General features: G+C 41.1%; 1 protein-coding gene across 1 annotated transcript in view; it reads right to left on the minus strand.

Moving 5' to 3' along the window:
* Nucleotides 1-24,692, minus strand: part of DENND6B (DENN domain containing 6B) — a 367,826-nt gene that overhangs the window by 339,484 nt on the left and 3,650 nt on the right. The window contains exons 3-4 of the mRNA XM_069229420.1: nucleotides 23,358-23,400; nucleotides 9,580-9,692 (exon numbers count right to left, since the gene is read on the minus strand). Of these exons, the coding sequence (XP_069085521.1) occupies nucleotides 9,580-9,692; nucleotides 23,358-23,400 (156 nt within the window). The remainder of the gene's footprint in view (nucleotides 1-9,579; nucleotides 9,693-23,357; nucleotides 23,401-24,692) is intronic.

Consider the following 24,692-nt stretch of genomic DNA (forward strand, 5'->3'; position numbering starts at 1 on the left):
AAAAATCCTAAGTGGTGACTCAAATGTGGAAACATCGATAGGCAGAACATCAGCATCAAAAGTCAATTCATCTCCCATCACTTTATAACAGACAGAAAGAAAATACGCTCAAAAACCTACATTGTACCTGTGGCACCATAGCATTCTGAGAACTCGAACCTACACATCTTCTAGGAATGGCAACAGCTTTTCATTTATTTAAAAAAAAAAAAAAGCCATATCTCGGACACATCACAAAGTATTTTTGTTTTCCATATTGATTTGAATGTGTCTGGATCTGGCTGCAGTCCTTTACTTGACTAAAGGATTTCAAAGAAGGCCCATTCCATGTTATGAAAAAGCACCTTTTTTGCATTTAGTGTGAGGTCTACTTTGATAAGCCTTGTGTAAAATTTCCATCAGTGTGTCACTGTGTCCGTGGGGGAATCTTTCAAATATAAAGATAACCTCACTGATAATCATTTCTTAATTTCTATGTTTTTAAAAGCTTTCAGAAAACAGTAACATGGCTTGACTGTTCATCCAAGTCAAGTTGATATCTTTTACAGAGCTCTAATTTTTAAGAGATGATAGCTCTATTAAACAGTGGCTTACCATGTCTCCTACTAGGGGCCCTAGGTAGTACATTTCTCGATAGTTGTATATGGTACTGGCAAGTCTACACAAATAAAGACCGTAGCACTTTTTTTTTTTTTTTTTAGACACAATTAGGGATACGCTGGCTATTGGTCCTAATACGCCTTCAATTTGATCACGCTCCCACGGACTAAGTATCTAGCTTTGACTTTATTTATTTAGTAGATATATTTGCGCTCTCCTACGGATTTGTGCCACAGGATGATCAACTTCATTAATAAGTAATATTATATGCAAATTCTTTAACTTTCTCACAACTTGAAATAGTGTTGTAACGTTTTTAGAATTACATGTTCATCTGTAAACTTGAACATCCAGATCCATAACTTGCACGCTGACGTTTTCCAAGTCACATGCAGCTGGTATTTCTTATTTCAGTAACATATTTCTACTTGTAATGTACTTCCACTTGCTATTTTTTCCTGACACTGTCCAGGATTAATGACTAGGTGGCATGTTCCCCAGTGAAAAGCGTTTATGCTAGATGGCTGAAGTGTTGCTTGGTGAATCAGCTTCTCAAATTTAAATACATTTTATTACAAGTGGCTGTTCTTTCCAGTACAAAGTGGCTACATGCTGCCCCATTTGTAAATCCACGGGTGTGGGTTGTGTTTTTTTATTTTAATTTTATTTTTTATTACTACTTACATCAAGTTAGTGTGTTCATCGTCTTTCATCAATTTACAGGCAGTCTAACTAATTTTTGGTAAAACCTGTTCTGCTTCTTGCTCTCTCATTTGTCTTGCATATATAAAGTACACTTTTCTGCTGTTCTCATCCATAATTCATATTTTCTTTAGCCTTGCCTTAGGCAACTGTGGCCCTGCATGCAGAAGCAGTGTTTTTTTTCCCACATTGTCAACATTTTTACCTAAAGACTTGTTGTGTCTCCATTTACAGCATAACATACCCATTTGAAATATTCTTCTTGATACGTCTGTATTGGAAATTGCGTTATTAGTTATGTGGCCAGCACAAATAATAGTTCCTCAATTGTCCTCAGTGGGACCCAAATACCCCATTGTAGCACTGGACTCTCATAGGGTAGCAAAGCTTTTTAAGGCCTACTCAAGGGAGGTGGCGTGGGCTAGGAATCACCTATCACTGGCACACAACCTTAGCACTCAATAGATAATTGTCCAGTCAGTACTTTCTCTTTGAAAAAGATGAAGTACATTTATTACGCACACACTCCTAAATACTTTAGCAATGATTTACACATATACATTGGCAGATGGAACATACCACAGCTGACATTGTACAACCACTGGTGACCCCCAAGAGGGGTTACAGAAACATCAAGTGTGTTCAAACAGCCGTGGTGTAATAAGGACATTACTTTGGCAGGAACCACTGTTGTAATTGGAATAATGGTGGATCAATAAAACATATGCAATCATCATGTAAACCCAATCAAAACATTTATCAGAAATCATACACTTGGCAGCACTGTATTGTACCCATATAATCAATTATAGAGCTGAATTTCAGCATTAAAACATCAATTTGTATTCTACTATTTTATAATTGACAAACAATATCTTCAAAAACCTACATTCTAACCAGCGACATCAAAGCATTCTAAGAGGTGTAGAATCCCATTTCAAGACAGCACACCAAGTGTGGACAATGCACAGAACATGACATTATATGTGATCCAGAGCACATTGAGAGGTCAGAAGCATTCCCTCCCATCCCTCCAAATATACTCCACGTATTAAGTGAGGCTTCAAGGTAACGTGGAGTCTTGGGCACATGTCCCAAGAGACAATCAAGAACACAGGATGCAAAGAGAAGCTTGGTCAGAACCAACACAACAAAGCAACACTGAGAAGTAACTGCATCACATAAACCTAAGAATATAAAAGGGTGCGACTTCACTCAAAGTCAGTTAGAGATAATAGCTTTGATACCGTAGAGCTTTGTTGCTTGCTATGTGATATGGACAACTTATGTACTGCAGCCTGAACAGTTCAAATCAATTAATGCTCTTGGTCATGATGGCTTGTTACAGTCTAAATGCTCCACAACCACAAAAGCACTGGTGTTCACAGCTTCAAGATCAAATAATTTCCTAAAACTTCAACAACCAAGCACTTGATCTCACTCAACCTTGGAAGGAAGTTAGCACTTACCAGCTCTGCAGTCATACTGTTGACAATGTATTCGGTTCTGACAGAGCTCAAGGACACACAATGTTCACAGGCTGACAAGTGAACTGTGTTGGCTTAGGAACGTTAAGAGAAATGACTATGGCATTAATTGGGAAAATCACAGTCCCAGAATAGAAAGATTTGAAGCCCCCTTAAAAAACAGCTTTTCTCTGCTGCATTATTGTCTTTTGCTTGGTACACGTAATAGGCCGCTTTCTTTTGTCCTGCTTTTTCTGCTCTCCAGTGTTAACTTTCAGATTTCCTCTCATACTAGTCTTGTTTACCTAAAGCATTCTTCTATCTGTTGCTCTTTTTGTGATTGTGTACTCTTTTCTTTCCTTACCAGTGTTTAACTATATTCCTTTTTGTGTGGGGGCTGGCACGTGGATTCCAAGCTGCAATTGTGTGTCTATGATGTTTGCTTCCTGTGACATGTACTCTTACGAATTGCTAGGTTCAAGTATCTCTGTTCGAAGTTTATCAAATGTCTAATTCACTGTACCTCTGTAATCCCTTATTTCATTGTTTATAAATTAAATGTGCTGAATTCATGAAACATGAATGTGACAAACCTATACGTAAGGAGAAAATGGATTGTATATCAAACTGTAAACTGCATAAATATTCAAATAAGCAAAGAGCATGTCCCTCCTTTCTTTAGAATTTAACCCCCTCCTTATCTGCCAGTATGACTGGCATGGCGGGTAACCTTGCTTTTTCTACTGCACTTTACCAGAGGCATATGTAGTTTCTGGTGCCTTTCTGGTGTATTATTGCTAAGACAGGGATAGCCTACAGAGCCTTAGTTAAAGGTTGGGTCAGGCCTTCTAGCACTCCAGTCAGTCATCAAATGAGAGTAAGCAGACTTAGGATCGGCCTATGTTTGAGTCAGTTTCATAGACTGCTTTATCAATGTTCTTGCTGATGAATGGTAAGGGAGAAACAGGCAAATAGCTGATGAGATCATCAAGGTCTACTGTACATTTATTTTGTAGTGTGTGAATCTGGCCTGTCTTCAGAGCTTCTGGGAAGATGTCTTGAGTGAACAAGACATTAACAATAGTGAGCAGGTATGAGAGAGTGTCCCCAGAGTGAGATTTGATGAGGGATCTTCGTAAAAAGGGACTGAGGAAGAGGAGTAGGTCAGCAAGATCTTCGAGATATGAGAGACGAAGTAGGCTTGGTGTTATAGTAGTATATACGCTATTGGATCTTCAGTATTTTATCAACGAAGAAGTGGTTTTTGGCAATGCACTTTTCTGTGGAGTGGGGAATAGACGTACCTGGCAGGGGTTGATACAGAGCTTGTCTTGAAAAGAGTTCTGCTTCTGGCTTCATTAATGGTGTTGGTGTAATTCTTTACGTTGGGTGATGTAGTGAGCGGTCTGCGTGTTGTGAAAAGGGACTTCAGTAACACCGAGTCATCAGTTTTGTTGTTCGTCCATTTTCTTACCCGTTTACAAATGGATCACTTAATGTCCACAAGGTCTTTAGAGTATACCACAGTGAAGACTACTTTGACTTACACATGCATGTTTTAATTGGGGCCACACAGGTGTTTAAAAAAGCACTCAAATGTATAGAAGGGTGATGACATCAGATATGGAGTTGATAGGGTGAGAGATGTGTTCAAGAATTAGGTTGTGTTTTGACAAGTCTTTGAAAGATTTGAAGGGTTGGTTTACTCTTTTGTGTTGACCTTAGTTTACTGGTAGGAAGCAGAGCACAATGATAGGGATGGCCAGGAAGGCTGTCCAGGCCAGGGTTATGGGTGGTTTGCAATGGGTTTTGCTGAATTGGAGAAAACAAAGTCCAAGATGTAGTATTTCAAGTGGATTGGTTTTTTGACATACTGCACTATGTTGAGAGTGTTGATAAGGCTGAAGTCACAAGAGAGTGGAATGGGCATGCTGGATAGATGCAGTGGCGGGAAGATCTGATAATCAATGGAGTGCTGGTTCTGCCTAGGGGGACTGTAGATGCGATGTAGGTTGGTGGTTTGAGATATAAAGAGTGGGAAATGAAATGGCAGCAGTTCCTTGGCATTGAGTGCTATTTGGTTGCCTAGGTTGCAGCCACAGGGGAACATCTGGACGACAGTGAGGCTGCCTCTCTTTATGTGTGCGGTCCACAGAATGGGTGCTACAGCTTGCAAAAAGAAGGTCTAGGAAGTGTGGCATTGTGGGTGTGAACCATGGCTCTGTGATGAAGAGGGATAGAAGTCTGTGATAGTTCATGAGATCTGAGATGCCTGGGGTGCAGAGTACTGCAGAACAAACATTAATAAGCATGGGTTGGAATATGTGTTCTGTAGTTTATGAGTGTGAGGTAGTTACTGAAACATAAACAAAGTTGTTCTGAGTGCTGTATGAATGCTATACGAGTGTTTGGGTTATACAGGTATGAATGCGATTGTGGGACCTGGCAATATGTTGTGCTAAGTGAGGCACATGATTTTTTTTCCCTAACTTGCAAGCTTCAGTGGAACAGATGTTCAGTCGCCTGGTCCTCCTTTATCTTAACAGGCAATAACCTGGTTTGTGTCTGCACTTTGCTGGGGATGCCCAAGTGATGGGGTGCCCTGAAGAGTTGTTTGAAGTACAGAGAAGGCAGGAAGTAACCACTTCCTGTGCAGACGGAAGATGGGGAAATAAAAACTGATGTCACTTCCTGAGATATCCTCTTGCAAGGCTTCTTCTTTTAAAGATGGTTTTGGCAAGAAATCAGTGATGGCATTTTCTGTGCCGGTGAATGATAGGAAACGAAGCCCTCTTGATAGTTTTCTTTTAAAGATGTATAAGCATACCTTTGCTTGTTGGAGAAATTGGGTAAGGTGTAAAATGTAAATGTTCAATAGAAATGGTGAAAGGATCGAACCTTGCGGCACGTCACAGACGAAGTCCTACAAATTCAAAGATTAGAGACAGGAACACTGACCACTTGTGATCTCCCTGAAATTAAATATTTTATCCTCTTTAGGGCTGTACCAGTGATACCAAATGCTTAATTACAAGTACAAGAATTGATAAAAATCAACTACAATGAATTGGATTACAAAACTGCCATCATGCAGTAGAAGGGCTCAAAAGGAAAAAAAAAAAAGACTGAACATTGTGCCAGAAATATTACAGATCAAAATAATTTGTTCAATAACGATCATATACATTTCTTTTGCCATCTGCCCCTTCTTGTCAATGGCATTTCAATCATTATGGGATGAGCTCCAAGGTCTTAAGCAGGATGTTGTGGTCAGCAGTACCAAATGTAACCAACAAGTACAAAAGAGGACTAGCATGCCAGTTTCCCCTTTAACAGATGAGCTAGTGGAGATCAAAGGCCAACAGAACCACCAGCTCAGTGCTTTGACGAGGACGAAAGCCCACTTTGTTGCCTGCCCAGTTCATTGTTGGATTCTGCAAAGTCCTGAAGCTGACACAAGGCCACTTTTCCAGATGTTTGCCCCTGTAAGGAAGCAATGAGAAAGGTCTAGGTCTCTGTACTGCCTTCCTGTGGATTTGAAAAATGTGATGCTTCAAATGAACAGCTAAGGACAGGAGATTGCCACTTGTGGTTAAAACTTGATGCCGTGGTGGAACAAGATAATTTGGGGAGCCTGCAGGGCAGTGGTTAGTTATGATGTACAAGAGTTCCCCTTGCGTAATTTGTGTGAAGGAGTCCTAACAGCTCCCTGTCTGCGAAACAGATTTAAATAGTGAAGGGGACAGATGAAATGGATTGGTAATGATTGAGTACTGGACAGTAGAAATGTTTCATCGGCAAAAAAGGACAACATTGTCACAAAGGACTTTTCTTTGCAGTATTTCAAACTGTATGGCCACTGGGTGGGGAAGTTCAGAGACCAAGTGAAAGAGTTTTTTTAGAAATGTTAGCAGAACTACAAATCCTTTCAGAGGACATTACCTAAGCTTTAAGTTTTGCTTTATGTGATAGCATTATAGAGTGGTTTGCCGCCTTATCCAAAGTGAAGCAGTCTTTTTCCCATTCTTTTCAACTCTCAGAATTACTGCTTTAATTAGGGTCGAGTGTGCAAGTGCTCTGGCCCCTGTTGTAATCTCTCGGTGGGCTTTTACCAACGCCCATGAGTTTGTTTAGTTCGAGGGCTTGCCTTTTAAAAATTCGGGTGATTTCATTAGTGAAAGGCATGCATACGTCATGCCTTTTCCGGTGTTTAGCCTTCTTCGAGCGCACCGGTAAACTACTGAAAACATACGTTTACTGAGTGGCTTCTGGACTACATTTTCTTTTTCTTTTTACACAGCGTGATCTTGCTGGGCAGTAGTCGAGCGTTTTGCATGATATCGACCCTATTATCAGGATAATTACACCTTTGCTGGTTACATGGATAACTGCACTTTTGCCGATACGTTTGACTGCAAGTGAACTTCTGTTTCCTTTTGTGCGTCTCCTTCACAGGAGCAGTCTGCTAGCTTAGGTGACACTGGTTTACTTTTCATTTTCAGTTTAAGTGGCAAGAAAAGTCCAGTTAGTACACAACTAATAGCTCTAACTCTAGCAAATGGGAGACCCATTGCACTACAAATGCTTGTAGTTTTTTTTGTGGGGGCTCCACCACTCAAACTATCAGACAACCATTTGTCACTATACTCCATTCGAGACCCTGGTTTGGACATAAGACGGCTTGAGGGGGCTCATTTCCAATACTTAGCATACTCTCCAACACTGCGCCCCACCCTCCTCAACCTTATCAGACACTGCGAGACTCGACCACCACTGAGATCACCCTCAAACAATGGGATACACTTTGACAGGATATTCTCAAAGCTTACCACAGTCTCTCCCTTAGGCTTATGTTTCTGTGGTACTATATGCCCTTGCGACAATGTACCCTGGAACATCAGCCCTCTGCTGGCGATGCAGGTTGGAATGTGGTGTCTTCAGTCGTATCTCGTGGTCCTACACCCTTATTGTGACTTTCTGGATGCAATGTCCCCAGCCACATAGATACCGTAATAGGCTACTCTCTCTCCGCTACGCACCTCACTGTTGTTCTTGGCATTTGACCACCTCTCCTTAAAGCCCTGACAAACGCTGAATGGTCCCTCATTAGCTATACGCTTGTAGCGGTCGGAAAGTTAATCGCCTTGGCCTGGAAACAAGTGCCTCCTCCCTCTATAGCACAATGGTTCACTCGCTTATGGCACGTGATAGCTATCAGACAGCTATCCCATAAATTGTCCTATGCAGACACAAAATTCCACATTATATGGCACCCTCTATTACATTACCTATCGCATCTAAAATCTACATGTTTTAACTCACCAAAATTTAGAGCATTATAGCTATTCCTCTGATCCCCCCCATAGAATGGTTTCCTGGACCCACTGGTTATCCCCCACCTGATGCACTGACCTCTTAGGCTATCTGACACTGCAAGCGTATTCTTCTTTATTGAACTGCATACGCATCCTAGACAAGGTATATGTTTCTTTAGTTATACGTTCTCTGCTAACAGTTCGCTAGTACCAGTCTCCCTCTCCCTCCAATACTTAATGTGTTTAATGGGGTCACAGTTAATGCCACATTACATTTGCAAATGTATGCTCCCATTGCTCTTACAAATGGCGCGCTCGTTATGTTTTTGACTGTACCCTGTTGACAAGCACATACTATTATGGAACTGAGTACTAAATAAGACAGATATCTTCCTTGTTTGTTCTACAGACTTTAATAAAGAGATTTTAAATTTGTTTTTTTTAGTTCACCTAGAAATCAAGGACTATGTCTACTTTGCCTGTGGTGCAGATTTTTGTTCCTGGACGGGCAGTCTGTCATCTGGGTAGTGAGGAGCTGAAATGGCAAACCAGAACACTAGGACTGGAATCTATGTGTGGTGTGCCTTGTTGGTCCTATTTTTGGTAATTCTTTTGCAACTTGGTATATTCTAGTTGCACCTGCTGGGCATACCTGAGGGTTTACAGCTACCGACTGATTTGGATAATTTTATGTGGAATGCATGTGTGCTTTTGTGCACTGTAACGAAATTGGCCAAGGGAAAATCACACACAACACAAGGCATGCAATGTGAGCAGGCTCCTATTTTAGTAATTTGAGATCTAGGGTGGCTATGTAACTTCTGAATTTTGTGAGTTTTTTTATTTTTTTCCAGGATGACTCTAACCATAGGTTTAAATTCACAAGGAGAACCAGCTTTGGATTAGCAATAGTTAAGGCTGACACTGTTTTACATGGGGATGCGAGTACGGACCCTGGGGAGTCAAGTGGTCTTTAAATCAATATGAAGCTCAGAGGAGCAGATGTCGATAAAATGCTAAGAAAAAAAGGTTTTCTATATTGGGATTCAGCTGCTGAAGAAGCACTTTGATCTTCAATGAGTCATACACGATGTTCAGTGCACCACCTCCAATTCTGTTCAACATTTCCCATCTGAGGATTTTAAAATTAGGAGGAACTTCCTCAAGAAACAAAGAAGCACTATAATCGGTGAACCGAGCTTTTGTTAACAACAGCAGGTCTAATCGATACAGATCAACTAATCAATAAGATCAGCAATTTAGTGTCTAAGTTTAGTTATTGAGTATGCATCACTTAACGTGGTATTCATGTGAGGGTTTTGACAGCATTTCAAAGACAATGGAGGACACTCTTTGCAAGGGAATTGAGTGGTAAAGGTTAATGGCTATAACATTTGCAATGGTGCCGGTCGATGTTCTCAATCTCTAATGCAATTTTCTTTTTTTCTTTTTTTTAAACAGCAAAAAGACAGAGTTCATTTTAATAGCGGAGGTACCTGCAGTGTTAAAGGTGCAGTCCTGTTGTACTCTCGGTCTTCCCCAAGCCAAGTGAGCTTGTGCCCCACAGACTGACGAAGACGGAAGCTGAACTGGGAGTCCCCAAGACATCCTGAAACATGAAAAGAACAGAACAATCACAACTATGCTCCAAAAGAAACACGCAAGACCCCACTACTGTCCATCAGGCACCATGCTGCACCGAAGAGACAGAATAAATACTTAATCAATCCTTAAGAACGCATTGTAATACAGTGGAAAAATACCAATGATTGTGTTTCTAGACATTCTCTGAGAAATAGTCAAAGGGCATACTGAGAACAGACCACTGTCAACTCAAGTTATGCTGGCACTAAACAGAACCCACCCTGCAATGGCATGCAGGCCGCAGCAATTTAGTTCCTAATCTATGAGATGGACTCATGCTAAAACATCTACCTGTGACCAAAGGTCCTAATACAGTGAGTGGGCCAAGGGTGCATGTCAAATGAGGCCCTCACTTATGAAAGGAACAAGAATCTGGGCTTTTACAAGATGTGTGGCAAAGCTGTCAATGCAGGCCAGTCATCAATAAGGGCACGGAATTTAGGTTTTGTGGACAAGTTGGGAAACCACGTACAAGCAGACAAAACAATATTTGTTCCATTGATGTACTACAGAATACTGTAGAGCTTGTGCATGTGGTCCCGGCCTGACAATGACCGATATTGCAAAGGAAGAAACAGAGGCTGGCTGTTTTGGAAGTCACCGAGTCTAAACAATATAGCAGGGGATTAGTAACACCACACAGAACTCAGAACCTTACAAATGTTAAGGGAAGAAAAATTTGGTGCGGAAAACCACAAGAATATATGTACCAGATAAGCGCATGCAAGAGTAGAAACTGAAAGGAGAAGACAAGCAAACGGATATCACACAACTTTTCACTGCCTCTAAATAGTAAATTAAAATAACCTCATCTGTTAATGAGAAAAAAAAAAAAAAACTAACGATGTTTTGACTCAAATGAAAAGCTCTCCTGAAAATCATTATGGATCATAAATGCCAGTACCCACAGCTAATAAATCCAGGCACACAATCTAACTTCACTGATTTATCACATACTTTTCTGTGTCACAAAAGGTCACCACAATCCAGCTGAGGTGGGCATATACAGACACAAATACCTTTGTAAACAGTTTATCATTTTCATGGTATTCTTTCAAATTTTGGTGAGTGAACCTGGCCAGCATTTTACTTAGCTTTACTTGGAAAGCCTCTTAAGTTATTGAAAATGTTCTCCGTTTATTCAGAAAATTCCATCCTCAATCACATGTTAAGATGCAAAGAACTATTAGAATGATATAGAAAAAGTACTTACAGAGTACTTATTACCGTCCACCCAAGCGGTACAAAATGCAAATACAGAAGTTCACAGAAAACAGAAGTAGCAACCAATAAAATAATGTTAACTGTGTCAACAGTCTATGGCAGATGTCCCAAATGGTCCCTACCATGCACCAAGATAAATAAAAAGATGGAAGTAAGAACTTGGTGGTGGAGAGTTAAGTAACTCCCTGCGAATGCTATCCAACCTATGCAACCTAATAAACAGAGGCCAACCTCAACACTTTGACAATCTAACCACAAACTCCAGCTAGTTTAATGGTCGCTCCGAGCGCTTTTTTTCTTTTATCAGACACCAAATAACACAAGCATTTTTCTTTAACATCAAGGATCACTACCCCAGGCCTCGATTCCTCAGAGGCAGACTACTTTGTATTGAAATCAGGAGATTTCCCAACAAGTCAATTTCTGAAAAGCCTGTAGAATGGGTCTGAGTCAGTTATAGTCTAGGCCATATGGCATTTGAATGGTTAGCTAGAATACAATCCACATTCACTGAAAAGTCAGTCTCTTCTCTACGGTTAACAATTTTCTCCATCACACAGCCACTGGCTCCTAAAATAGAGAGCAACACCTTTTTCCCACAGTTTGTATATCATGTTGGTAGGGTGTGCTGCCTAAAAATCACTGCATCCACAGCATATGGGGTAATAAGCCTTTCTTCATCCTCATCTGCAGTAGAATTTGCAACATTATTTTTCTCCATGAACTGTATAATTATTTGTGAGGTGTGTAATAGTTTTATAGAGCACTACTTCTTGAAGGAGGAATTGGTGTGCTTTGCAAGCAACAAGGGCATAATATAAACAAGTGGTTCTGAGTGTATCAAGAGCATCTAGCACACAAAATAGGGCATTAAATTCAGTAACCTGAAACAAAGAAGGCCAGGAAATAGTCACATTTTTGTCATAAGTGAATTCCGTACGTTTAGTAGTGCGGGTGTAAATGATTCCACACCTGTGACATTCTGAATCTTGCTGGACGGAGGTCTTCTTTCGGAAGCCACATTAAATGCCTGAGACGCTTAGTAAAATGGCAATGTATGTAGTCCTTGTTAGGTGGATTGCCTTGAACATAAAAACAGCATATTTTGAATTTAATTCTCGCCTCAAGAGGAAGCCAATGTAGGTTCTAAGTGTAGTAAAGTACCCTCTTTTTGGCATGTTTAACCTCACTTTTTGCCTGTCGTCAGTATGCTATGACTGTTTTCACTGGGATCCTGCTAGCCAGGACCCCGGTGGTTGTGTTCCTTCCCTCTAAATTTGGTTGCCTAGGACTTTGCACACCCCACAATTGGCATACTGGTGCTTCCATATAAGTCTCTAGTATATGATACTTAGGTACCCAGGGCATTGAGGCACCAGGGGTTCCCCATGGGCTGCAGCATGTATTGTACCACCCATAGGAGCCCATGCAAAATGTGTCTGCAGGCCTGCCATTGCAGCCTGTGTGGAAAGGTGAATGCACCATTTGACCACAGGTCACTTTAAGTCACCCCCTATGGGCAGGGTGCAGATACCCGTGTGTGAGGGCACCACTGCATAAGCAGAGGTACCCTATGTACTCCAGCTCCATTACACTGGACTTCGTAAGAGCGGGGAAGCCATTTTACACGTGTACTAGACACAGGTCACTACTTGTGTCCAGCTACATATGATAACTCCATAACCAGGCCATGTTTGGTATCAAACATGTCGGAATCATACGCCAATACCGTTGCCAGTATTGGTTGTATAATTCCATGCACTCTGGGAGCTCCTTAGAGGACCCCCAGCATTACTCCTACCTGTCTTCTGAGGTTTTCCAAGCAGCCCATGCTGCTGCCTTTCCTCAGACAGGTTTCTGTCCTCCTACTGGTTGACCAGCTCAGGCAGATCAAAGGATTTCTTGTAGGAGAAGGAGGTAACACCCTAGCCCTTGGAAATAGATGTTACATGGATTGGGAGGGATAGTCTCCCCAAGCCACTGGTATGCTTTGAAGGGCACATATGGTGCCTTCCTTCCACAAACCGGTTTGCATCAGTCCAGGGACCCCCGTTCTCTGCTCTGGTGCAAAACTGGACAAACGAAAGGGGAGTGAGCCCTCCCCTGTCCATCACCACCCCAGGGGTGGTGCCCAGAGCTCCTCCAGGTGGCCACTTGATTCTGCCACCTTGAATCCAAGGTGGGCACAGGCCCCTGGGAGCATCGGAGTGGCCAGGTCAGGTAGGTGACAACACAGCAGGTGATAGGTGGTCACTCTGCTAGCTGACCAATCCCCCTTCCTGGGCTATTTAGGGTCTCCCTCTTGAGTGGGTCCTCAGATTCGAAGTGCAAGATTTCAGTAGGACTCCTCTGCATCATTTACTTCATCTTCTGGAGACTGGAACCACAGCTGGACTCTACAGGAACCAACAATCTGCAACTTCAGCAACAACTCTGCTTTGCAACATTGTTTCTCCGGCTCCTTCCAGCAATTGCAACATTTCCCCAGCTGTGCATCCTCTGCGGTCGACGCGACTCCAGCCTGCACCAAGAAGTAATAAGGAATCTCCCTTAGAGTGAAGGAGTCACTCCCCTGCATCTGCAGGTACCAACTGCAACAATGACTGGCTGCATCGATCTTCCCTTCTCCAGAGCTTTATGGATCCTGCATCACATGTGGTGGTCTGGAGTGGTCCCCTTGGTCCTATCTGCCAGCTGTCCAACTTGGGAGATGGTAAGCCCTTGCCTCTCCTTGCAGGACAGTACCCCTAACCACCACCACTCTTGCAGCTACCAAGGCTTCTTTGCTCCTCCTCCTGGGGATATTTAGGCTTTGTGTAGCCCCATCCCCCAGCAAATCTTCCCGCCATGCAGTGTCTCCTCTCTGCTGCTCCAGCAACGTGGGACTCCTCTTCAGGTGTGCCTTGTGGGCCTCACTGAGACTACTGTGCTGGCTGCCAATGGGTTGCCTTTGGGGGCTGCCTCCTCTTCTTGTGACTGCCCTGACTACTGAGGGTCACCCCAGACTCCCCTCCTTGGGTCGAGTCCCCTGGGCCTTGCCGGTCCTCTTCAGCCTCAGTTGCATTTGCCAAGGCTTATTGGCGGTCTAACTGCACCACTGACCCACCACAACCTGGCAGCCGACGTGGGACACCGACTGCATCACTTCAGGAACTCCTCTTCATCTCCTGTGATGCACAGCTGGTCTTCTTCATCCCCCTTCGACCTGCTCCTAACATCCACAAAAGGGTGGGTAGTGGCTCCTGCCACAACGGGACACCTCATCACGAACTGGGCTTAACCCCTTCTTTGAAGGTCCTATTCTGCCAGACTTCACTTTAGAGTTCTTCCAGTGTTGTTTGGGTCTTGCACAGTCCTTTTCCAAAGTACTCCTGTTGGGTTCGGGGAAAATCAGGTATTTACCTCAGCTCTCCTGGTCGCTGGGAGTTACTCTGGTACGCACCTTTTGGGGTTCCTAGTTCCTCCAGCTTCCCTCTACCAATCCCACATCCTTGGGTGGGAGACTGTATCTCACATTCCACTTATTTAGTACATGGTTTTGCCCTTCCCCAGGTCATACACTGTTTTCTAATACTTTGCCAATATGTATTGCTTTTTATGCTATTTACTGATTGCTATTGTGTATATACTTAGCGTATTTACTCACCTCCAGTTTGGGGGCCTGCCTAATAGTATTCTAGTATTTGTTTTACCCTAATAAAGTACCTTTTTTTTTTTTTTTTAACACAGTGTGGTTCTTTCATGGGTGATCGTGCTGTGACACTAATGTGGTACTGCACAAGCTTTGTATGTCTACTAGATATATCTTGGCTTCTCATCCACAGCTACATCTAGAGAGCCCTGGCTTCCTAGACACTGCCCACACTTTACTAATAGGTATACCTGGTATAAGGTAATAACGCCATAGGTGCTCACCACACACCAGGCCAGCTTCCTACACTATGTATTTAGGATTGTGTGCTGGTACACACAATTCTGCAATGTGACTCCTGTGGAGTGAGGGCTGACCCAAGCACCTCAGCTCCCACTCCATGTATGGCACAGACTGTATTATTAGGGTTCTGTTCCGTAACCTGCTTGATGAAAATAATTTAAAAGAACTGGACAGGGTAAATGACCCAAAACTCTTTAGAAGGAATTTATCAAATTAACGCGTTCAAGTATTACATCCATATTTTGCCACTTAGGCATCACCATCAAGCCCAGCAATAGGAGTCATGTATTTGCACTGCTTCTTAAAGTTGTACAGGCGCACTAGGTTTCAGAGAAATACCCTTATGTGAAACGAAAAACAACAAGGAGGGACTAGGAGCATATCCAAGGTCCAGCATACATGCTCCCTAAATATACATGTCAGCATGTTACCCCCACCCCGAAGGTAAATGTGCAATATCCGACTCTCATGGAGTAAGATATATGCCCCTTAGGTGCTGGCAGAGGATGGCGCTAGCAGCGGAATAAAAGGCGTTCTGCGTGGGAAAACTCTGGCGACCTACCCCACTCTGCAATGGATATTGCACATTTACCTTTACAAGGTATATTCTACACCACCGTACGTGTGGGAGATTTTATGATTGAGTACTTTATTAACATTATAACTTCAATGTTAATCGGCGGTAGATTAGGTTAATTTATGGTCCTGATGAATGGCCCAGATCAATCGTGACTAATTAACTCAAAAAAGCATGCTGACCCCTGTTTTCACCACTTTTGAGCTCTAAAAGATCCTTATTTCCATCACAGACATATATGGTTTTTAACTCATGACAAGAGCACCTGCTTAATAAAGACTTTATAGGTTTCTCTTAGTCATTTTTGAATCGTATCATTACCAATCCACACACAATGAATCACAGCTTTTGAAATCTTTAAAAGAGCTGCTGCACAAAGCACCCTCATGGGGCCTGTCCAGCACTGCAGCGCCGGCCCAAAGAGGGACTGCTCAATGATGAAACATTACACTCATCCGGGTGTGTAAGGGCTCTTGCTTCTGATCAATTAGATCCCTCTGACCTGATTGATCAGTTCCATCTGACCGGTTATTTTGCTTTAACCCTCTCCTCTATACCTATTATAGGAACTGCATGCCTTCTTGCGGATATGTGAAAAGAAAGCCAGATCCTGCTTAATAAGTTGGAGATAATTTGTGCCCCAAAACTAGGACTTTTTGTGTTCTTGTGCCTTATAAAAATTCAGCTGTTACATAAGCTCTCAGGTAAAGGAGTAAAAGAGAATTAAGACTGCAGTTAAGAAGAGGGTTTTGTGCAGTAATACCTTCCTATGTTCAGAGGAAAGCTCTATGCCTTTACATGGTTACAGATCCCAGGGATCTGGCATGGATAGACCGCGAATGCAATGTGAATAGCTGACAGTATAATGACGTTTTATCGATCATGTACGAGGTGCAGTGCTGCAAGGCTGTGGTGACACGAATGTCAGTAAGGAAATTAGGTGACCTGGGCATCAGGAGCTTAACAGAACTGTGTAGCACAGGGGCCACAGTGACGAGTCAGTTGCCCATGCAGGGCTCTTTCTGACGGATGACAGGCTAAAATGGACTACGGGATGCTTGTTATTTGGAAGCCACTGAGTAGCTATTGCTCAATGAGATTGTGCCGAGAGTCCACCCAGCATGTACACTACAAAGACAGGGATTGTTGTGATTAACTTTTTGCCTGGATGCCATGAAAGGAAACATGCCTGATACAATATGCTTTGACACATGGATATACCTCCTACTTAGCAGGTATTGCCACAAGGAGTCTTTTGTGGGGGTTACTGTTAAAACTGTGGAGAACTATTACTGAAAACAGTTAAAGTGCTACTTACACTACAAGTACTATAAACTGCAAGTGAAACCAGGCAAGCTGAAGAAAAGGTTACAGTACGTTTAGAGGCTTATTTGACTATGGCTGCCAATCCAACCCATGCTTTACGCAAAGGGCAACTAAACTCAAGGCATATCCCTAGAGCAGAAGTCTTCAACCTGTGGGTCGTGACCACCAGGGGGTTGGGTGGGGTGGAGTCAAAGGAAGGGCGTCACGCATTACCCCAGCTTCACTTCTGCCTGAAATCCTAAATGTTTGATTTTCGGTTTGGGAAAAAGACAACCATCCAGGGTGATTAAATCCAATAGTTAAAATGCTTCACAGGAAGTGTCATTCAGGGAGTGTCCTGTGCTGTGAAACCAAAGCCCAGCCAGGGCCTTTGCTTGCCTGAAAGAAATGCAAACGTGTACTATGGAGTTAATCTGCAAATGTAAAGGATGCTTGGGAGCGTGTACTGGCTTAAGTTGATCAAATCAATGGAAGCTTTGTGATAAAGATTTATTCTTTTTGAACGGTAATGCAAAGACTTGACAATGGAGCTATGAAGTGCATGACTTTAATTATTTACATACCGCTTATACCACCAAGGAGGTGTTGAAGGGACAGTTAAATATTGTCTGCTTTGGAAGCACCATTTTATCGTGAAACTTTTTCACATTTTGCAGCTCTCTCGTATACTGTGTGTAATGCAAGTATAAAATAATGACTTACATATTCACAGCGCTTTTTGTCACAGGCTGTATGTGCCCTCGTACCACTAAAAATATGTAAGTCACTTTTCTCCACTGCACCAACCAAGATTTAATTTGGTGGCTTTCTGAGTACACACAGTCCTCTGCAGTGCATTAACTAAAAGAGGTTTCATAATGTACTGGAGTGCATTTCCCACCGAGTAGCAACTTTTTATATATATATATTTTTTTTTTTCATTTATGGTGTCAATTATTTTATGTGTAGCTACCCGACGGTGAAAGGCCTAAAAACTGAAGTCAATAAAAGCACCAAACTAATATAACGAGAAGTCAGTTTTTGCTAAAATAGAAACATCTGTTTTCATAATGTTAAACATAAAAACCTTTTTTGGAAAAATAGTGTGAAAAGACGATTAAGGGACCATTTCCTACCCTGGAATTAAAGAAAGCATCCTACTTGGACCTTACAGTTCATCATTAATGATTGTAAATGGTATGTTTTAATTATGAGTAAAGGCATTTACCAACCTCCAATCCCATGCAGCTGTAAAAGCCAAGCCGTCAGCATCCCTTGAAATATAGAATGGTTCTCCTCAGATGTCATTCACTAAAGCTGCAGCCCATGCATTCCAGCCATTATACCCAGGACCATTTGAATTACGTGATTGTGCGGCCATGGCGATTTTCACATAATTATAGATTTGCCGCATTTGCCACATAATCCATCATCTGCCGCATAATTTGCTGATTTTAACAAAAAAAAGATTGTTTATAGCTCAAACAGTTCAAAACCTACTAAAAAGCATTGTCGTGTTGCTGTGCAATAGAAGGCCCTTTGCAAAGTTGGACTGGTCATCTTTATTTTGCTTATTGCTATATTTGGGTGTTAAACTGGTACTAATGAGGTGCAACCACAGACTCACCATCTTTCTGGAGAAAAACAGGCACGCAGTTCAGGAAGGTGTTATCAATCAAGTAAGTTTTACTTATGTTTTGTGTGTGAAAAATAAAGTTACATTGTGCATTTCTGGGTAATTCTTTTTGGAAACTTTTTGTTTGACCTGCGTGATAAGCCTCTGACACAGAATCACTGTCGCCCACTAACATTTGGCTTGCTAAACACTTTTTAATATTGTTTCTCCACCATAAAAATGATATGCTGTGGGAATTGGAGGTGTTTGTGGCTGGCACAAATGAGGAGTATCAGGTTCTAGAAATGTTTGTCAGGAAGGGGTCCTTAGCCTAAAATATTTTGGCTGAGGGAGTCTTGCCATCAAAAAGTTAGAAGACCTCTGCCCTAGAACGATTATTTGCTCACAACACATGATCTGTATTTAATTGTTAACACTTAAGATAGTAGTTGGATGTTTATTTGCTTTTATCATAGGCAGAAGCCCTTTCAAGATTGGGTTTTGGCACCAACACACCAGGACCGATGTTGCTTAGGTTTCCTAATTAGTGGAGAGAACTGCTTGAGACTGTAAAGGAATCCATCAGTTTCACTGTGCCTTCAGTCTCTGATAATCAGACACTTTGGTATAGCAAACAGTAGACTGGGATAAATTGGCCTCAGATGTTCTGTAAAAAACAAATGCAGGCACTCTTGGTACATTGAAACTCCAATACAGAAAACGACAGACTGAGAAAATAAAAATACCCAAGCGGTAGGCAATACAAAAACACAAGAGTGTGGAAAAAACAGAAGTAGTCACTAACAAGATAAAGTTAACTGTGTCAACAGCCTATGACATGTCCCAAGTGGTCCCTGCCATGAACCAAGATTTAAAAAAAAGAGAGAGATATGGAAGTAAGAACTTGGTGGTGCAGACTTATCTTGCTATCCGACCTCTGCAACCTAATATACAGAGGGCAATGTCAACACTGACAATCTAACCACAAACTACAATTAGAACTATGGTCACTCTGAGCGCTTTTTACACACACTGCATATCACAAGCACTTTTCTTTATCATCAAGGATCGCTACCCCTAGCCTCGAGTCCTCAGAGTCACACTACTTTATATCGAAATCAGGAGACTTCCCAATAAGTCAATTTCTGAAAAGCCTGCAGGCTGGGTCTAAGTCAGTTATATTCTAGGCAAACTGGCAAGTGAACGATTAGCTGGAATACACTTTACATTTCCTTAAAGGTCAGTCTCTCCTCTACAATTGACAGGTTTCTCCATCAAACAGCAATTGGCTCCTTAAGTAGGGAACACCACTAATTTCCCACAGTTTTTGTATCACATTAGCATTAAAATCTATGCTTCCACAGCATGTGTGGGGAAATAGGTTTTTCATACTCATTTGCTAAAGAACTGCCTACATTATTTTGCTCCATGAACTGTATAATTATTTATGTATTATGTAACAGTTTTATTGAGCACTACTTCTTCAAGGGGGCATTAGTGTGCTTTACAAGCAACAAGGGCATAATATAATTGAGTGGTAATGAGTGTAGCGAGTGTATCTAGCACACAAACTAGGGCATTAGATTCATTTCCTGAAACAAAGAAGGACAGGAAATAGTGACTTTTTTGACAGAAAGGACCTCCATCTGTTTGGTAGAGTCTTTGTAAATGATTCCTCACCTGTGACATTCCGAATCTTGCTGGACAGAGATCTTCTTTCTGAGGCCACATTAGATGCCCGAGACGCTTAGTAAAATAGCAGTTTATGTAGTCTTTTATAGGTGGATTGGATTTATATATAAAGCAGCATATTCTAAATGTAATCCTCACCTCAAGAGGGAGCCTTTGTAGGTTCTAAATATTTAGGATTGTGTGGTGGTACCTACACTCCAGCAATGTGACTCCTATGTGGTGAGAGCTGACCCAAGCACCTTAGCTCCCACTATGTATGGCACAGACCGCATTATTATGGTTCTGTTATGTAATCTGGAATAAATGTTCATCTTAACTGGCTCAAAGTTAAATAAACACACTGAACATAAGCTATAATTTAACAAAATGATATTGCCTAATTACTTTTATGTAAAGTTATGCTAACTACTCAATTCGTGGTTATCTCATTGTTTGTTCCATGCAGAAGGTCATATGGTAAGGTAACAAAACTCCTATCAGTTGATGCCCCCTTCACGAAAAGCCTCTCCAAACTCTAGACACCTGCACTCTGAGATATCCTATCCCCTGGCTTTGAAACCATCATAGAATAGGAAAGTCTGAAATTGAGCACATTCTGTGAATCTATAAAATGTCACTATTGAATGAGCCAAACCCTCAAATACTGTTAGATTGGACGGTACCCATGAGAACACCCTGAAGGGTTCTGCAAGCTAGGCAGCTGGTACAATGGGTGAAGTTCTCTAATATCTAATAGTAAAACGATGGCTGCTGCAAGATAAAGATTCCTGTCATTGCTACTAAATAGCTAGGAGAGAAGAGACACAGCAGTTCTTTCTCTTGTAGAAGTAACCTTCTGGGACAAAGCACTAAAAAAAAAGCGACCAAACTTCATACATTCTTGGACTGTCATGGAAGGAGCCGAGAAGGGACCTAAGCAAGATAAATTGCACAGGTTCCTGAAGGACAGAAAGTGTCTACTTTCTTTCCAATTTTGCACAATCAGAGGTTCTCCCATTGGCTTGGCAATTCAGTGCTATTTTCTTTAAGCACAGTACTCAGTGGACCCGTATTAAGTTAGGTCCATCCAGGTTAATATTTCTTTAACAAAAATAACTTATTTGTGCTTAAATTAGAGAACTAAACGTTAAGAACTATATATTTCATAAAAAAGTGGTATAAAATTGAGGGTATTACTCATACTATTGTGATACCTTCTCATATAAATAAATTCTAAAATGTATATCTGTTTTTGGATTACTTTGTGAACAAAACCTATCACCAAAAGGTGCATAAAGCATCATTCACAACAATATAGTATTAATATACAATATTATGTAAGTCAATTGTGGGGCCTACATTTTTTAAGGCGCACTTTGTTACTTTTTTATGTCACTGTAGACGAGAGAGAGAGAGACTCAAACGCTCATACCGTGTGTAGATTACTGGAGTGAACTAATGCCCAAGACTACAATGGCCCAAAATGATCTCTTATTTAATTCTTATATGACTGATTTGCTGAATCATATAGCTGAAATATGGCAAACACTGGAAAGTTGAATGCCCCATTTTAAAAGGCATGAGCCGGGACAGATGCTTTAAGATCCAAAGAGTTTCCTTAAATGGAAACATAGCATTGCAGAAGCAACTACCAGACTATCAACTATTTAGGAGCTAATGGATAGCAGATATAAAATATTTATGGAGATAATTATTTGAATATAAAACATCTTGAACTGAGATATACACCTTCAATGTTGCGCATAAAAGATTGTCTCAAGTTTCCCAATGAAAAATCCAAAACATGTGGCTTAGGTGTGGATGGAGAGACACAGAATAATTCCAGACAAATAAATTTAACTTTAATGAAGTACCAAGCACACAACTGCCACTGACCAGAACAGTTTTTGACATACTGGTACATATTCCATCAATTTTTACAATGTCTGGAAGCTAACATCAAATAGATGTTCCAAAACCTTTCTAAATTGAACCCTAACAAGAACTGGATTACTGTTTAAAGGTTATCATTCAAGGACCGATCCACGACGTATTGCCCATGGTCTCAAACACTTACAATAGCTCAATGCCTATAGTGAAAAATGTTTGCAATTGACTGACTTAGTTCATCTCTTATGTGACAGATAGAAGTTAGAAAGGCTGTGTTTTACATTTCACGGTTCTAAAAGGAATTTATCATCCTTTATATTCTCTCACATTATTTTGGCACTTATCCTGGTTTTACTATCACACATAGATTGTCGAATCCGTCTGTTTCCGTGATATTTGAGACACTTGATCAAACATTCACCACAGGTGCCAAATGCAGCAAATTCAGTTCTTCTCAGAATTTAGTTGAGAAATCAGATTAAACCAAGCATTCAGCGTACTGGACTGTCAGCCTGTGCCTAGACAGATGCAGTTTGAAGATTTCTGTATCACTCAAAAGGCCTTTTATCGAGAAAGTCATCAAGTCTTCATAGAAAAGGGTAAGCAATAAACCCAAATGCAGACGCTTTGTTCTTTAGATGCCAAGCTGTTGCAAATCTTAGTCTATCCACAAACTAGATACACTGAAGATCATTTGTCATGAATGATGCCATGGCCTGATGTGATGTTCCTCTTAGCACATCCATGCACTGTAATGCAACCTCTGAACAAAGTTAATCCTATGTTATTAGGACTTAGTAAGCAATAATAATTCAGCAATCATGTATATGGCATCAATGAATGTGGAAATGGAGCAACCCTTCAGAAATATCCAAACACTGAGGTACAACATGTTCAGAAAAGCGCCAAAGACTACTGTTCAACCATCAAAGCTTTCAGTTATCACCAATGACATTCAGCTCCCCTCAGTGCCAGTTTGTTTGTGCTTCATAAACTCTGTATAACAACTTTAAATTATATAAAAATAACACAGGAACCGTGGCCACCGGCTGTCAGATAAGAGTATCACATGGCAAAAGGGAGTCAAATACTTTTTCTACCACTGACACTAAAGGCATTCATCACAGTACAGCAAGAAGCTGCTGGACTAATAATCAGCACATATTCCGGTGTGAAAATGTCTTAGTCTACCTACTACCCAGAGGAATGTCAACAGACTTTTAAAATCTAGTTCTATAAAACACATTAATAATAAAAAAGTATTTCCTAAAACGCTCATTTTCACACGTCTTTCATTACTAAAAGTGTTATGGTCGGTTCTCTGCTCACTCATGCCGTTCACTGCATCCAGAACTGCACAAATTCCTATTCAGCGGTGACCCAAAGTCTTGTGATGAATGCACGATGTACATACCAGAGTAGGAGTCCGGGAAAGACAAGTAGCAGATGCTGGTTTTCTGCAAGAGAGGAAATGAAAGCATGAATTATGGAATTGCATGTGGATATCTCACAAGCTACTCAATGTAAAGCTCGGTCAGATCTATCCCATCACAACAGCAACGCTTTTTTAATAAGAAATTGTATTGCCATTTACAACGTTTTAAAGACAAAATACATTCAAATAATTCCTTCAAGTACAGGAGTCAGAACAATGTTAAAGCAAAGCTGGAACAATTACTTTAACAGCCCTAATTAGAAGAGTGCATACTTCACATATCCACAGAATGGTGGGGCACAAAAGTCAATGTCCAACCTGCTCATAAATCCTGATGCACTAAAAGTGAAAATGATATTCTCAAGGATCCATATTTTATTATGCTTAGGCAAGAAATCATGGGCTATGCAAATGGATGCCTTTACGATCTTACACCTATTAATTCCCCTAATCCAGCCCTCCTTGGTATTAGGGTCAGTGGCTTCCCCAGTGTTACACATCAGCTCTTATTCTCAAAAAGGCCGGTCTTCCAAATGAAAGATATGACTTCTCAAAGTTAACCAAATTGTATTTTATTTACACTCATCCTATTAGCAGTTATAAATGTCCGTTCCATCACCACTGTACAAATACCTCTATCTGTAACTTAATACAGCTACGTTTCTATTAAAAGTCATATTCTATATTAATCTCTGGAGAATGTGTATCCGTTAAAATGGATGCAAAAAACTCGTAGAAAAGTGGCATGCTGACATCAGCCTGAACTTACAAGACCGAGATTTTGTCAAACATAATTCCACCAAATCAAACTCTGAAGAAAGCTTGCCTGTTTCCACACCCTTGCAATTTCACCCTACAACAATAGGGAGCTGGTAAATTTAAGACTAGACAATTATAACGTATTGTTCCTTGAGTTAGAAGTGTACCATATCATATGAGTTTAAAAAATAAAAAACGTAGCAGGGAGACAGAGCTTTGGCCTAACAATATGACTAGCAGAAGCATACCACAAAAGCCTAAACTAGCACTCCGTCAAAGACAGAATCACACTGAAGATTCTCTGCCTCAAGTACACAAACTCTGAAGGTGTAGCCCCAAGTTATGCAAACAAATTTGGGCAACAAAGCCCAACAAGCAACTTATATTCAGTGTAAGGCAGTTTTCTGAAGACCTTCAAAACTACAGGCAAATACAGGCGAGACCAGTGATTTCCTTTGTCAGGGCCCTTCCTCTTTAGAAGCATCTCTAGAAAAATCAGCCAAGCCTAATCAATAATCCAGTTCAGGTCGAAACTAAAGATCCATAAGTTGTAAA

Source organism: Pleurodeles waltl, chromosome 4_1 (assembly GCF_031143425.1).
Source record: "Pleurodeles waltl isolate 20211129_DDA chromosome 4_1, aPleWal1.hap1.20221129, whole genome shotgun sequence".
Lineage (NCBI taxonomy): Eukaryota > Metazoa > Chordata > Amphibia > Caudata > Salamandridae > Pleurodeles > Pleurodeles waltl.